This window comes from Phoxinus phoxinus (assembly GCF_949152265.1).
Source record: "Phoxinus phoxinus genome assembly, chromosome: 10".
Taxonomy (NCBI): domain Eukaryota; kingdom Metazoa; phylum Chordata; class Actinopteri; order Cypriniformes; family Leuciscidae; genus Phoxinus; species Phoxinus phoxinus.
In genome coordinates, this window is record NC_136885.1 from 32,799,912 (window position 1) to 32,816,145 (window position 16,234).

At 35.9% G+C, this 16,234-nt stretch overlaps 1 protein-coding gene across 8 annotated transcripts in view; it reads right to left on the reverse strand.

The window, feature by feature from the left end:
- Positions 1-57: 57 nt before the first annotated feature.
- kif13a (kinesin family member 13A) overlaps positions 58-16,234 on the reverse strand; it is an 84,641-nt gene continuing 68,464 nt past the window's right edge. For 3 of the 8 annotated variants that reach the window (XM_079624962.1, XM_079624960.1, XM_079624966.1), the window contains 13 exons: positions 14,878-15,004; positions 13,847-13,902; positions 13,585-13,709; positions 13,321-13,497; positions 11,555-11,647; positions 11,319-11,471; positions 11,161-11,238; positions 11,015-11,065; positions 10,821-10,932; positions 9,188-9,339; positions 5,187-5,354; positions 1,772-2,699; positions 58-1,674 (listed from right to left, as the gene is read on the reverse strand). In XM_079624962.1, the coding sequence (XP_079481088.1) occupies positions 1,541-1,674; positions 1,772-2,699; positions 5,187-5,354; positions 9,188-9,339; positions 10,821-10,932; positions 11,015-11,065; positions 11,161-11,238; positions 11,319-11,471; positions 11,555-11,647; positions 13,321-13,497; positions 13,585-13,709; positions 13,847-13,902; positions 14,878-15,004 (2,354 nt within the window). In that variant the 3' untranslated portion in view covers positions 58-1,540. The remainder of the gene's footprint in view (positions 1,675-1,771; positions 2,700-5,186; positions 5,355-9,187; positions 9,340-10,820; positions 10,933-11,014; positions 11,066-11,160; positions 11,239-11,318; positions 11,472-11,554; positions 11,648-13,320; positions 13,498-13,584; positions 13,710-13,846; positions 13,903-14,877; positions 15,005-16,234) is intronic. The other 5 variants (XM_079624963.1, XM_079624961.1, XM_079624967.1 and 2 more) reach the window with 3 other exon arrangements.

The window sequence follows — 16,234 nt, forward strand, 5'->3', positions numbered from 1 at the left end:
TAATAAAAAAAACAACCAATAATATGTCATGCAAAGGAAGAACACACAAAAAACAAGCATTTGTAAACGTTCTGTAATCTACAACATTTTTGTACCAGCATTTGCAGAGATACAATATAAATACAATTCTGTACATTTTATAATATTGTAAATACTATGTTCATACATTTTATGTACAGCTCCTTGTCAAGGAGAGCAGCTTTGTTTTCTTTTGAGTAAGGTCTTGGGTTTTTATTTAACCGTCTCCAATGACAGCAATAGTATTCACTTCTTATGAGATCCACAGTTCTTTAGGTAATACAGAGCAATAATAACAGTACTGGTCATGGCACTAAACATACAAGCATTATTCAGGCTATGTCCCATTCCACGATATTGCCCGTCTCCCATTTATACCTATAAAAAAACATTAATATTGGCTTTAGTATCACAAACTAATAAAATCTTTGTTGACAGTCAAACACACATGGATTTAAATGCTCGAAAGCTTCATTATTAGGCGGGTAAACCTAGAAGTCGATTATCTAAAAAGTCCCCGCTCATGTGGGGCTTGTGTCAGTACTTTAGGGCATTTCTGGTCTATAGCCGATACAAAGCAGATCAGATTATCGCCATTTTGCAATAATACCGGCAAGGGTCTGATAAAGAAAACAAGGTGCTCTCCGCATCAGGTGACAACAAGAGTTAGTCACTTCTGTCAACCTCCTGAGAAGCGTCAAATCAGTATCTGAGAATGCGTAAAAATTTGTGCATTATGTAACTTAATGTGCATCCAGGATAAGTTACTCCAGTGCAAGCGTTCAGACAGCTTTGTTAATCGAAATATTGGCAGTCCTTCAACAGTTACAGTACTCAACAAGCCAATTACACAACAGAGTACGAGCAACAGGCTTGGCGTCCGTTCAAAATACCATTCAACTAAAAAAAAATCAACCACATTTTTTAATATCCGATGGGCATGTGGTCTTCTAACCAGAAAAATGGCACTTAGCATATTAGCATAAATCGGTCGAACAAATACAAGCATAAAACACATGTTGCCAAAGTAAGTTTGCACAGCAGATTTGAAAGGCTATGTCTTTGGTAATACCTGATATAATCACACAAACAAAAATGTTCATAAACAGTAGTACATTCTTACCTAGAACAGACATCCAAATCTCAAACTCACTCAAAGTATATATTTTTTGTTAGACATTGTTTGATTAATACATTTAGTCATAAGAAGTGGTGAAGAATTAATGAAGATGGAAATTAGTATTTTAGCTATATCAAAGCTAACATGATATATAAAACGTGTTTGTGCAACTGTGCAACTCTCGACATTCAAAGATGATACTGAAATAAGCCTATAACTTCAGCTCAACAACACACACAGGTAGTGTTTATTGCCACGGAATAAGAGGAATCAATAAATCTCTGATGTGACAAACAAATCAGAAGGATGGATTCTGTTAGCACTCGGTTTGTCCAGGCGGTTGCTGGTGCTGGTGTCGAAGAGATCGTCTACCAACTATTGGGTCCATGTATTGTCTTGCCCCTACTGGAGCACAGATTGAGATTCAGTGTCTATGGACGGAGGCCCTCGAGTCAAACAGGATGGCTTCACGAAGACGCCATGACCTGTGGCACACCGGAAATACACCCTTCCCTGGACCGTACCATTGTGCTTGCCTTTGGAAGGATGAGAAAGGTCTGAGGTTAAAAGGATTTTGAGTTGAGATTCAATTCAAGGTTACAAGGATCTTGACTTGAGAGTTATTTCACTTACCTACAGCAAGGTCCAACTCCACTCCAACCCAGATGCCTTTGGCAAACTCTACCCCTCCAACATAATGCACCATCCCACTGCGTTTGCCCACCCACACTTGCTCACCGGGGGCCATCCAGTCCGGCAACTGAGCAACTGGTGTGTTCTCGTCCTCACTTGAGTCCACCGAGAGCTCTGCATCCTCGAAGAACTCAAGTCCTCGGGATTCTTCCAGCTCTGGGTTGGCGTGAGGTACAGGAACACTGGGAGACTCTTTTCCATTGTGGAGATGGCACTGGGACGGATGATCCATGTCTTGCGTTATGGCTGGGGGAATTGATTCTGCCTTCAAACTAAAGTTACAGAGGTCGTCTACCCCTAAACCTTCATCTGCACCCTTAAAGTCTGTGAATTCTTGGCTGACGCTCAGGATGCATTTGCGGGGAAGCGGAGGGGAACAGTCCTGGTCGATGCAAAGACGGGAACAGTGCTGAGTGGGAACGGTCTGGGCTGGATAGGATGATAGTGAGGGAACGGTCTCGGTTCCCAAGGCACTTCTGGAAGGATGCAACCCTCTTCCGTGCTCCTGAGGGTCTGCGGCTTCTCTGTTGTTGAGCTGGTCGCAACTATCGCTGCCGCTGAAGAGCACATCGGACAGTGTGGCATTTGAGGCACTATGGGAGAAATAGCCGCTTGTGCAGCTGCTGGCCGTGGGACTACGGGACACTTCTTTATCCGCAACCCGTGTTCCCGATAACACCCCGATCCCAGACGCCAACTCCCCCTGCACGCATACAGTCTGGGTCTCAAGACTGGCGTTGTACACCTCAAAGTTCGCAAACTTCTCTGGGATGTAAGGCTTGAAGTTTTGGAGCTCCAGAGACCCGAGACCTGGAATACTAGAACGGGTGAAGGCTGAATCCATGTTGGGATCCTCCTCCTCTGAATCCTGACAAATCATCAATGAACAGACATGAAACCAAACAGCAAAGCAGTGATCAGGAGGGATGCTACTGCCCCCTTGTGATGAAACCCTGAAGCACATTAGCTACTTTCTACATTACGACTTTGTGTCTACAACACTGGATCTACACACTTGTCGCTGATCATGGCGCAACAGGATAATAAATCTTTGAAGTCCACTTTTATGCTTCGTTTCAAAAGGTTACAATTATAATCAAATGCATACTCTGAGAGCGCTCCACAAGATATGTTTGATTATACCTTACGGATGCTAAAAATGTATTAGGTGAATGCATATTTGAAACAACTTATTGTACGCTTAAGTTAATCGCTGTACTAAACTAATGCACTGCTGCATTGTAACACACACACCTACAGACAGTTGCTCGCACATAAACATTCAGTAGTGCAGTAATGTATTGTCAACACTGTTTTGTGATTTATTAATAAAATAGCTTAGAAACTGAAAAGTTTTAACAAATCAACTAAAAGCCTTCACTATTAGTAAAGGCGCTGCCATGTGCAATTCACACGCAATCACTCTCTCACTGATGCATTCATATAAATATAATCTTTACAGTGCTACTTTATCTGTATCTTATTTAGAATAAGCAGAAATCTGTGAGAAATATAACGACCCAAAGACAAAAGAACGGATAAAAATAAGCTGTTATGTAGGAGCAATAGCCTTGTGGCCAGCGCTGTGTCATATGCCATATCTGTGCTCAAGAAAACCCACGTCGGAGTCTCAGCTCGAGGCTTATTTGTTCATTAATGACATTATCAGTGACTAGTCAACATCAACTCAAACTTTAATCACATGAATGTCTACTTTAAAAAAAATCAGAAGTCGTTCATCCCCAAACACACCCACATACATATACTGTAGTGTAGACAACTCTGTTGACTATAAAAGGACTGATCTTGTTTTGTCAGTGCACACTGTTCACATCTGGTGTAGACACGGTGTAAACAGAGTTTATTTACTTTGTAACTAGCAAAGTGATATGTGAAGTGCTGCAGTCAGTGAGTTAAACACAAGCTGAGGGATTCATGCACACACTCAATGAGATGCAAATAATGCTGAGATGATAATGATGACAATGAAGAGGCAGCATCATAAGCTTTACTCAAACAGAAACAGTTTTAAAGGGATGCAATGCAGAAATCCAACCTTCCCGGACGTATGTAATGATGTAATGAGTTTGGTTCTGAGACCTCAGGAAGTTTGTGAGTCTCAGTTTCAAGTTGTGTTATTCATGTGTTCATGTTCAGTTCAGGTTAATATACTGCATTATGTTCTTACTCAGTCTTTTTTTCCCCGTACAAATATCATAGCATTCTTAAATCAAGATACATTTACTTGAGAAGCAAAATGGCATATTTTCTGAAAAATCTAAATTAAGTGAGTTTAAGAAAAATATCTGCCAATAAGGTAAGAAAAATAATCTTGTTTCCCCTTTGAATTAAGTTTATTTTTCTTAGCCCATTGGCAGATATTTGTTCTTGTTTTAAGCTGAAACTCACTTAATATCGATACATTTTTCAGAAAATAAGACTTAATATCCAAAGTAATTTTTGCTTCTCAAGTAAATGTATCTTGATTCAAGAATGTTTAGATGTTGACAATGAGACAAAAGTACTAAGTAAGAAAATAATAAAGGTTCTGCATATGTGTATGTGTGATTCTGTCAATTACTTGTGAATAAGTGCAATAATTATGCAAAAATAAGTATGAAGTTATATATATATATATATAACTTCAAACTTATTTTTGCATAATTATATATATATTAGGGCTGTCAAAAGATTAATCGCGATTAATCACATCCAAAATAAAAGTTTGTGTTTACATAATATATGTGTGTGTTCTGTGTATAATTATATAATATATATATATATAAAAAAACACACACAATCATGTATATATTTAAGAAAAATTGGTTATATTTATATATATAATATTTATATATAATATAAATTATATAAATGTATATACAGTATATAAATGCAATTATTCTTTAAATATATACATGAATGTGTGTGTATTTATACATAATAATTCTACACAGTATACACACATATATTATGGAAACACAAACTTTTATTTTGGATGCGATTAATCGCGATTAATCTTTTGACAGCCCTAATATATATATAAAGTTAATTTAAATATTTTTTATTTAAGTAATAATTATTTAAAGTATATATTTTTAATTAAATTATGCTTGGTATATTAACAAATTAGCTTGAAAAGCGTTTGAAATTTCAAAAATATAAGATACCAAAATACAAACATTTGTTATTGACTGTTATATAATATGTGGGCTGAAGATGATTTTCTGTGGCATTTGACAGCACACCACAGATTGTGTTTTAACAGGGCTCTGGCTAGTAGTATTAATTAGTATGCGTGTGCACGCAAGTCCAGGTAGTGACATGCATCAGACTGGTTATGCGTGTGTTCACTTACAGCAGTGTGTGGCAGTGTGTGAGTGAGATCAGTGCTGAGTCTGGGCTGTCTGTGATTGGCCCTGCTGCAGATGATGTCACTGCTGCTGTGGCCCTCGCTCTGAGCCCTGGGTCTGGACCAGGGGCCGGTGAGGCCCAACACGCTGCTCTCCACAAACCAACGCATGCTCTGCAATCAGGTGACAATAGCACACTTCACACAAGCCATGCAGCACAGCGAACACTCACAGGCTGTTGAGTTAGACACCTAATCACATGATGTGAGGCAAGCGAGTGCACATGCACTGGATGGGGTCATCAGCCACAGAATCAGGAGTAGTGAAGGAAGAGTTCACACAAAAGCTCAAGACATTCCTCACCCCCCCCCCCCCCCTTTTTTTTTTCAATGAACACAAAATCAGATTTTTGTATTTTGTCAGAGCTGCTCTTTTCCACACATTGCTAGTGGATTGTGACTTAAATATCACAAGAGTCATAGACGACTGACACTTTTGTGTCATTTTTGTCAGTATAAATCAAGGTTATTATTGTTAATTAAACATATTATTTAAAATTTGTTAATTTAAATAAAGCTGCAATAAAATAAATATTAGATTTAACAATTTTTCAACATTTCATATTTTCGTTTAGTTTAAGTTAAGCACAAAAATGTATAAATGGAAATGAATAAAACGGAATATAAACTGATAACGGATAACGGAACCTAAACTGAAATAATAATAAAAATTAAACTCCTTTGACGCATACGATCACACTGGAGTGATCACTCTAGGCCAGAGACTGCCTATGTAAACGGCAATAACAATCCTTTCAAATATAATTTGATGACGTGTTTTAGTTGCGTTATAGATCAACTAACATGATCATTATAAGGTGTTTAAATGACAAAACACATTCACTTATAATTATTTGACAATCAGAATACCTGATATTTTATAATATAGTTTACAAGTTTGTATTTTAAATATAGAACATTTAAAGCAATACATCAGTCATCCAGCGCTATTGTGGCTGCGGTGTGTCAAGTGACAAGCATGAGGCGTTGCCATGGAAATAATGTTATATTTTCTAATTATAACAGTTGCCTTAAAACAACTATTTTAAAGGGTGAAAGGGTTAAAAATGAATAAAAATGACAAAAGCACATTATATCATTTCAAAAAAATTTGACAAATTAAAACGACAACTGAAAATATAAAAACAAAAGCTAATTAATAATATAATAACTAATATATAACTATAATAGTATATAAATAATATTAAAATAACACTGGTATAAATCACTATACACTTTCCTTGAAAGTAAATAATACTGGATTGGAATGACACGAGGGGTAAGTACAAAGTGAATTTACATTTTTATGTGAACTATTGCTTTAAAAACTCATACTGCAGGTTAATAGGTTCAGTATCATGTACAGTACAGGTCAGTCTGAATAAATGAACAGGCTTGAGGGACTGAGGCATGCTGGGTATAAGGTCCAAAAATTAAGAGATTCACAAGCAATAAATATTCCTCACTGAATAAAAATATATATTTTGCATTATTTTTATTCAAATAATATACTTATGTTCCTCATATTTTCATTTGGGTGGTTAATTCTTCTCTAGCAGACAGTAATGACATTTTCAGCCAATTGGTGAATAACAATTTTTTATTTACATTTGGAACTTAATTTGGTGTTAATTTTGGATCCTGGCTGAAGCTTCATGTATGCTCCATTTACACTTGGCCACATATTTGGGTTTCCACAAAACTACAGGTGAAACTCAAAAAATTAGAATATCGTGCAAAAGTTCATTTATTTCAGTAATTCAACTTAAAAGGTGAAACTAATATATTATACAGACTCATTACATGCAAAGTGAGATATTTCAAGCCTTTATTTGTTATCATTTTGATGATTATGAAACCCCAAATTCAAAATTAGAATATTGTGAAAAGGTTTTCATAAGCTCTAAGCCAAAGTCAATAAAGAAATAAATGCTTGAAATATCTCACTTTGCATGTAATGAGTCTATATAATATATTAGTTTCACCTTTTAAGTTGAATTACTGAAATAAATGAACTTTTGCACGATATTCTCATTTTTCGAGTTTTACCTGTAATATAATCTGATCTTCAATTCCTGCACTACATGCAAAGTCAACGTAGTTCATGTCAACAAAAGCCACAGATATGAGCTGCTTTTTTTTCTTTTTTTTATCAGCAGCTAATATCAAGATCAAAGACTGCAATAGGAAAGAGAGAGCTGCATCAGCACTGGTAATTCATGACTGGTAATTGATAATTAGTCTCACTATATCTAATGAAGATGATTGTGTGTTGAGCTTCAGGATGCAATGCAAATTTTCAGTTTTGTTTGTGGCAGTTTGCGCAAGCTGCCGCAAATGAAACTGAAAGTTTGGCATTGTATCCTGAAGCTCAACACACAATCATCTTCATTAAAAGTAGTGAGACTAAGGGTGTGTTCACACTTGGCAAATTTGGTTTGATTAAAACAAACACTGTTGCGATTGCTCTGTTAGTGTGGTTCATTTGAATAAGTGTGAACGCTGCCATCTGAACCCTGGTGACACCAAACAAGAGGACCGAGACGCTTAAAAGATGGGTCTTTTTTACTTTCAAATGAACTCTGGTGCGGTTCGACTGAAATATGAACACAACACGGACCAAAGACATGTAAACGAACCAAAAACAGGACATGAAGTCACAAGATGTGACCCTAAAAAGGACCGAATGCTCAAGCACACCTGTTTTTAGCAGCTAAGTTGCTCATTACAGTTCGGTTTCCTTGTAGCAGATCTTGTGTGTGTGACGGAGGAATTCCTGGCTCTCCTTTACACATCTGATGCTCTTTCTCCTGTTGAAGTCTTTGACATTTAAATTAGCCGATGGTAAATAAAATGCAGCTCATATCTGTTGCTTTCGTTGATGTGAACTCCACTGAATTGGCATATAGTGTGGGAATTGAAGATCAGATTTATATTCGTTTTGCAGAGACACATTGATGTGGCCACGAGTAAATGCAATCGTTTGAACAAATTGAGAGCTATCAGCCAGGTGTAAAAAGGCCATTAGACACTCTGGTAACGCTTTACTTGAAGGGGTGTGCATAAGACTGACATGACACACGTCATGAATATGAAAGAAGTTTTATGCATGTTTATGACAACTGTCATTAAGTGTCATTCGCTCAATTATGACATTTTTAATGCAAATATGACATTGTTCGATATGTCTTTGTCACGACAACTTGACATTACCAAGACAACATAAATTGTCCTAAATACGTCATAACATGACAGATTATCAAACTTAAGAAACCACTTAGCTTTATGGGTTAACATTACATTAAAGTGTCATGTGGTTGGTTTTGACATTGGCTGTCATGAGGCTATTATAACTGTCATGAATATTTTTCTTGACCTCAACTACAGTGGTACAAATTGAATTTGTCATTAAAATGTTATAATGGCCTCATGACAGCCAATGTCAAAACCAACCACACGACACTTTAATGTAATGTTAACCCATAAAGCTAAGTGGTTTCTTAAGTTTGATAATCTGTCATGTTTATGACATATTTATGACAATTTATGTTGTCTTGGTAATGTCAAGTTGTCATGACAAAGACACTGACAGGTTATGATGTATTGGTTTATGTCAAGTTGTCATAACAAAGACATCTCAAACAATGTCATATTTGCATTAAAAATGTCATAATTGAGCGAATGACACTTAATGACAGTTGTCATAAACATGCATAAAACCTCCTTCATATTCATGATGTGTCATGTCATGATTATGAAGGTGTCATGTCAGTCTTATGCACACCCCTTCAAGTAAAGTGTTACCGAAACTTTTAAAAAGGCATCAGAGCCTGGAATCAGTCAGGTCATAAAATATAATGAAAAGAGAATGTGGAAGCACAATATGAGTGAGAATGAGACACATGAGAGTGAAGCATCGTGTGTGTGTGTGTGTGTGGGTGTGTCACCTCCTGTCCCAGAAGTGGCCGTGCCTCCAGAGAGCGCTTGACTTTGTTCTCCTCCTTCACTGGCATGAGAGATTTGAGGAACTTGGGCGGTTGAGGCGACAGAACTTTAAACGGACTCGAGTTGAAGAACGTCGGACTCTCTGGCACCGACCCTGAGGAGAAAGTTTACATGAAACGAGGCTGTTTAAATGCGCTTCACAGAAAAAGTCAAAAGGTCTAAGAGGATGACAAGCCTACAATGGAGAAATTATGGTAAATTTAGGGCCAATCCCAATTCTACCCCTTACCCCTTCATTTTCCCCTTTCCCTCTGTTTTGCGCGTGCACGTGAAGGGGTAGGGTTGTCTCGATTCTCTTTTGGTTGGAGGGGGAGGGCAAGGGGGAAGGGCCAGATAGCCCTTCAAACGAAGATTTTTCGGGACCACACTTCAAACGAAGGGGTATGAGAAGTGTCACTGCATTCACCGGCTACAGACGCAAAATGGCTGCCCAAGCAAAAAAGGAGACCCATAAATGTAAGAATTGTTGGCTTTAATAAGTATTTTAACGACAAATAATGATTTGAACGCACATGAACGCCACACAATGTCGTAAATACGAGTGGGAAGCTCGGGATTTTCTTTAAGAACTAAAGTTTAAAACCCTTGCTGTATTTTTGTGTATTAATTTAAATTAAATTAAACTCAGACGAAAGTGACTTGAACACACCTGCCGTCGTAAACACAACTTACAATACAGCAATAGGCTATCACGTACGATTGAGTAACTTCAAGAGGTTATTCAGTCGTATAAATCCTGTAAACATTTCACACAGTAAATAAATAAATGGATACAAACATAGGTCTGTACCTCCAATGTGTTAATTCAACACCACAGAATACAAGTCCGGTGTACAAGTCCTGTGCATCTTGGAAGTTTGTGATAAACATCGGCGCATCTCCTGTGACGTAGGCGCTAGCAACGACGTATAATGACGTGTAACGGTGTAGTAGTGGTGTCCCATTTCTTAGGGGAATATTTTCACCCCTACGCCTTGCCACTCTGTTTCAAGGGTCAAGGGGTAGACGAAGGGAAAAGGGGTAGAATTGGGATTGGGCCTTAGCATCTAACCCTCTTAAATTTAAATAAAATAAAAAAGACAATATATTTTATTAATCTTATTATAAAATTAATACTAATATGATAATTTGTGCTCAATTATAAATATATATATTTCTAAGTCTTGAAAAGTTACATTGTATAGTTATATTAGTGCTGTCAAATTGCATAAAAGTTTGTGTTTATATAATATGGGTGTACATATACATACACACATATACTATAAATTGATATATACATGTGTACATACATACAGTAGTATATATAAACACAACACAACACATATTATATAAACAAACGTTTATGTTAGATTTAGATGTGATCAATCGCGATTAATCAATTTGACAGCCCTAATAAAAAAAATAAAAAAATAAATAAAAATCTATATATGTATTAAATTATTAAGTAATAATATTTAACAATTTAAAAATGTTAACTACTGTAAAGTTTTTTTTTTAAGACTAGAATGCTTGCTTAAAAACATTTTTGTCTTTCAAATCATCCCCGGTGAAAGAAAAGTTCACCATTACACATACATTTACCATGATTCTCTTTGTTTTTAACAAGCGTTTCTTTCGAGAGAGGACTGTTGAGTGAAGCTTCGTGCAGGTTGGATTCAGCGACGTCCACGTGAGCGTCACAGTGAGCCTGTGGAAAGGGAGTCGAAGCTCAGACAGAGACACTGACAACAACACACGGTCTGTGAACTCAGCAGGTGTTGTTCACTAACCTTCATGTCTTCATCCTCACATCCTGTCCCATCTGATTTACAACAAGAGGTCTAAACAAATATATATTACAGATTTGTTTAAGTCCTGTTACACATTGAAGAGTGTTTTGTCTTTATACATGAGCAGAGAGTAGATCAGATCTTACGTGCTGGACGTTCGGCGTGCTGAGACTGCGCCGTATGTGTCTGCCTTTAACAGAGAGAGCTTCCTTCACCGTCACGGCCTGAACGAACACAGAAACACACACTAAACACTCCAGCTGCATGAAACCAGCAGCTAATCTGCCTGAAAGTGAAGCCGTACCTGTCGGAGTCTCTCCAGACACAGAATATTGTCCACCTCCAGCACTCCTCGGGTGTATTTCTCAATGTACGTCTCTCCATCAAGAGTCTCCTCGCTCTCTCCTCGCGCTGCCATCAAGGCCAGAGTCTCGCGCTCCTCCGGCTCTTCGGACGCCTGTTCACAAACATGTGTGTGTGTGTGTGTGCTCGGTGCATTCGGAAAGAATAATATGAAGAGAAAACAATGCGAATTTGTACCTTTGGTATGTTAGACACAATCTCATACGTCACTCCACATGAGTAGAGAACGTTCTTCAAAGACATCCGTCTCTTCAGACTCTGAGTGAAACTCTACAAGACATATATAGTCATATATTTACATTATGAACATTTATATGCTAATCATACATGTCCTTACAGCTCAATAAACTTAAAAAAAAAGCCTATATATACATATACCGGTATATATGTATATATACACACACACATGTATGTGACCCTGGACCACAAAACAAGTTACATGGGTAAAAAATTAAAAATGTTAGATTTATATACATCATCCGGAAGCTGAATAAATAAGCTTTCCATTGATGTATGGTTTGTTAGGATAGGACAATATTTGGTCGAGATACTATCTGGAATCTGAGGATGCAAAATAATCGAAACATTGAGAAAATCTCCTTTAAAGTTGTGCATTTATGGTCACGATTGTGCTGCATTCACTCACAAAAATAAATGTTTTATATATTTACGGTAGGAAATTTACAAAATATCTTCATGGAACATGATCTTTATTTAATATCCTAATGATTTTTGCCATAAAAGAAAAAAATAATAATTTTGACCCATACAATGTATTGTTGACTATTGCCACAAATATACCCGTGCGACTTATGACTGGTTTTGTGATCCAGGGTCACTTATGTGTGTGTGTGTGTGTGTTTGTGTTTTTTGGACCATTGTGTTTTTTTTTTTGTTTTTTTTTACAATCAAATTATTTTCAAAGACAATTGAGAATGACTGTAATGCATCCACAGATTTTCCTTTTTATTTTTCATTACTCTTATTGAATAATTTCTTTAGATTAACATTAATATATGGAATAGTTTTAATTTGCTTAAATGAAAGTAGCACAGTCAATAATAACAAAAATACTTTATAATACATTTATTTAACTTAACTTATTAAGCATATTTTTTTAAGTACTCTTTAAATCTTAAACAGTAAATCTACGGTACTACCATTCAATCTTAAACAGATGTTCTAAATTTTTAATAAATCATAAATAATTTAAAAAACAATTTTAAACCTACACATTACAAGAAATTGAATGTCATGGATAAAGCAGTATCTTAAATAGCAGTACTATTTAAAGTCAATGTAAAAACGGGTTTATAACTCATTTTCCTTCAGTAATGTAACGTTTTTGAGTGCAACAAAATGTAAATGTAGTAATTATATTCAGTTTCATTGTGTTGTTATTATTACTTTATTATTTTTTTATTGTTTTCCTGAGCTGCTGAAATGTATAAATTATTCTTTCATAGTAGTTATTTAAATATGTTTCCTTGTTTACATAATTGATGTACTTTTTGTATTGCTTTGAGGTATAACAAAGTAGATGTATGAATATCTGTAAGCTTTGATTTGTGGATATGGGGTTGGATTAAATACGTTTTTTTTTGTTGTTTTTTCACTCCTTTTCGAATATGCAATGGACATTGACAATGGTTTTAAAAAAAAAGTATTTGGCTGTGACTATTGTTAATTATAATTATTTTTTATGTTTAACTTGATTTGATTTGTATACTTGATTTGATTTTCTTGTCGGATGTATTTTTTGCATAAATAAAAAATAAAATAAAAATAAAAAAAATCCAAAAAGAAATGTGAGACAGAATTAGATTTTATCCCTTGGGAATTGATTGCATGTAGAATCAATGCACAATTCGACCAGGAAGATGTTTTTAAGAAAGTGATCACCGTACATCACCGTACACAAGCTGTCTGACTGTTTTCCAGACCTGTTTGTTGTAGATGTTGACTGCGATTCTCTTGCGGAGGACCAGCTCCATGGAGGCCGGATGACTGAGCTGCACCGTGGCTTTCACGATCAGGTAGATCCGTTCGTTCGGCACCGTGATCCGGTTCAGGTGGATGGAGTCGTGGATGGATGAATCCCAGGAACACACAGCCGACACCTGAGAGTAATCATGTGTACGTATGAGAAATCAGGATATATAGACTCGAGTCATTATTATTATGTCATTTCCCATAATTTGTGTTACCTCATCATCGCTGTGTCTGATGATGGGAAGGTAGAAGAACGGACTGCCGTGCTCTTTGGGAAGAATTGAGTTCACGCCGGCGGCGTGAGAACACGTCAGCTGATCATTCACTGTCAGGTTATCAGCTGCAAAACAGACATTACAGCTTAAAGAACAATCACACAGAAGCGTCTCCTTTACAAGTCTACATTATTGATCTGACAGGGGCATGCAAATCAGCAAAACCTTGAGCTCTTAAACCCTGAAGATCAATATATCTCACCGTTCAGATCCAGGAACAGCACAGGAATATGAGCTTCCATGCCAGTAGAGGGAACCCTTGAGCAACAACAACAACGAGTTTAATATCTAATCTCACTTTTCCCCTAAAACTCTTATTCAATGGCAGGTTTTCATCCTTGCTTGTCATTTAAGTAATGTTAACTTTCAGAATCACTACAGGCCTATTAAAAAGGTTGTGAACTGCATGCGTTGACACTGTGAGATACTGTTTAATAACCCATGGTATTCAATTTCTTGTAATGTGTGGGTTCAAAATGAGAAGAAATGGTGATAGAAAATTACTTGAGTTAAATAAATGTAGCATATTATTATAGTTTATGTTAAATTATAATATTCTTTTTTTTTTAAATAAAAATAAATGACTATTACAAATGATGAGAATGTCTGAATGCATTACAGTCATGAGAATCTGGAAGTTTTCTGAAATGTTATGTTTAAATATGCAATTTAGGCATATCTACGCAATTAAATATGCACTCATTTTCATACATTTCCAGAACATAAATGTAAACACTGGATAAATTTCCTGTTTCATTTGGTTGACATATTAAAGTTTAAGTTTTTTACATGGATATCTCATTTTATCACTCTATACATCAGAAAACACTATCAACAGACACTATGTTTTTAGGAATAAAATATTATATAAATCAGGTGAATGATATATAAAGAAACCTTCAGAATGTAGATATAAATAAAACTGTAAAGTGTGTGTAAAGCTGCTGAGGTGGAGATCTCTGTCTCACCGCACTTAGAGATACGTATTCTAATTGAAATCTACAGATACAAATATATAAAAGCTGTAATAAAAATAAACATTGTTATGTTTTCTTACCACCAGTCTGAAGAAGGAGACATGTTATGGAATAATTGACCAGTGCATTAAAAGACACTGGTTTTGCATGTAGTGTCGAATAATAGCATGTAGTGTCGAGCCTTAATACTAGCTAGTAGACATAAAATCTTGCTGGTTAAAAGTCTGACGTGTCAGTGCAGTGGTGAAGTTCTCACCAGTGCGCCGGGGCCCCTGGGATGCCACTGCCAGGGGCCGGAACCAGCACTGCGTTCCTCTCCTCCGTCAGACCCACCCACTGCTCCACCAGTCTGGCCTCTCTTTCCACATCCTCCTCAGACTTCTCTGAAAACCACACGTGCAAGCATGAAACCAGCACCATGATGCAAGGTAGACCATTATATACAGATGAAACTCGAAAAAAATTAAATATCGTCCAAAAGTTCATTTATTTCAGTAATTCAACTTAAAAGGTGAAACTAATATATTATATAGACTCATTACATGCAAAGTGAGATATTTCAAGCCTTTATTTGTTATAATTGTGATGATTATGGCTTACAGCTTCTATCAAATTCTAAATTAGAATATTGTGAAAAGGTTTTCATAAGCTGTAAGCCATAATCATCAAAATTATAACAAATTAAGGCTTGAAATATCTCACTTTGCATGTACCGGTAATGAGTCTGTATAATATATTAGCTTCACCTTTTAAGTTGAATTACTGAAATAAACAAACTTTTAATGAACCGATATTCACATTTTTCGAGTTTCAACTGTACTACTACTACAACTAATAATAATAATATTTTTATTTAATATTTCCGATTCTGGAAAAATTGCTGAGGTTTCTTCTACACTCTACACTCTTTAAAGTTCACAAGGTTCTTTAAAGAATCTTAACTATAGGCACGTCATATATAGAACATTCTAGGCGTTCTTATCATGGAATAATTTTATGAATTTAGTTGTAATTAATTATTAATTTAGTTTTAATTATTTTTTTTTATTTTAATTCAATGTTATGAAGTAAGCAGATTGTAAACATACTTTATCACTAGAGAACATTTTAAATCTGTATTATGTATATATATATAATTAAAATTATTTATACATACATACATATTTTATTTTATTTATTTATTTGTTTATTTGACAGGGACATTGCACAACAAATGTGTTGCACAGACCATAAATAGCTACAAGCTAATTTTCATCTGTAGCCCCTGGACAGAGGCAAAGTAAAAGCAGGTTAATACAGTGGACAATGAGCATTCCCACTGATGAGTCCATTCCCAATACAAAATACAGATAAAAAATATAGATAAAACACCTGCAAACGGATCATCTCACAGACATGGAATTGCAATACCAGCAGTATTTACAACTATTTACAGTTCCCTTTTAAATTTACCTTCTTACATTTTTAACAAAACCCCAATTAACCAGTTTTGTGCTAATGATCACAAATCTGACCGCCTTTCAACCACTTCTTCAGGTTAAGTTTAAACTGTTGCAAGGTGCTACTCTCTCGCATAGTTAACGGCAACGAGTTCCACATCCCTGCAGCTTTCA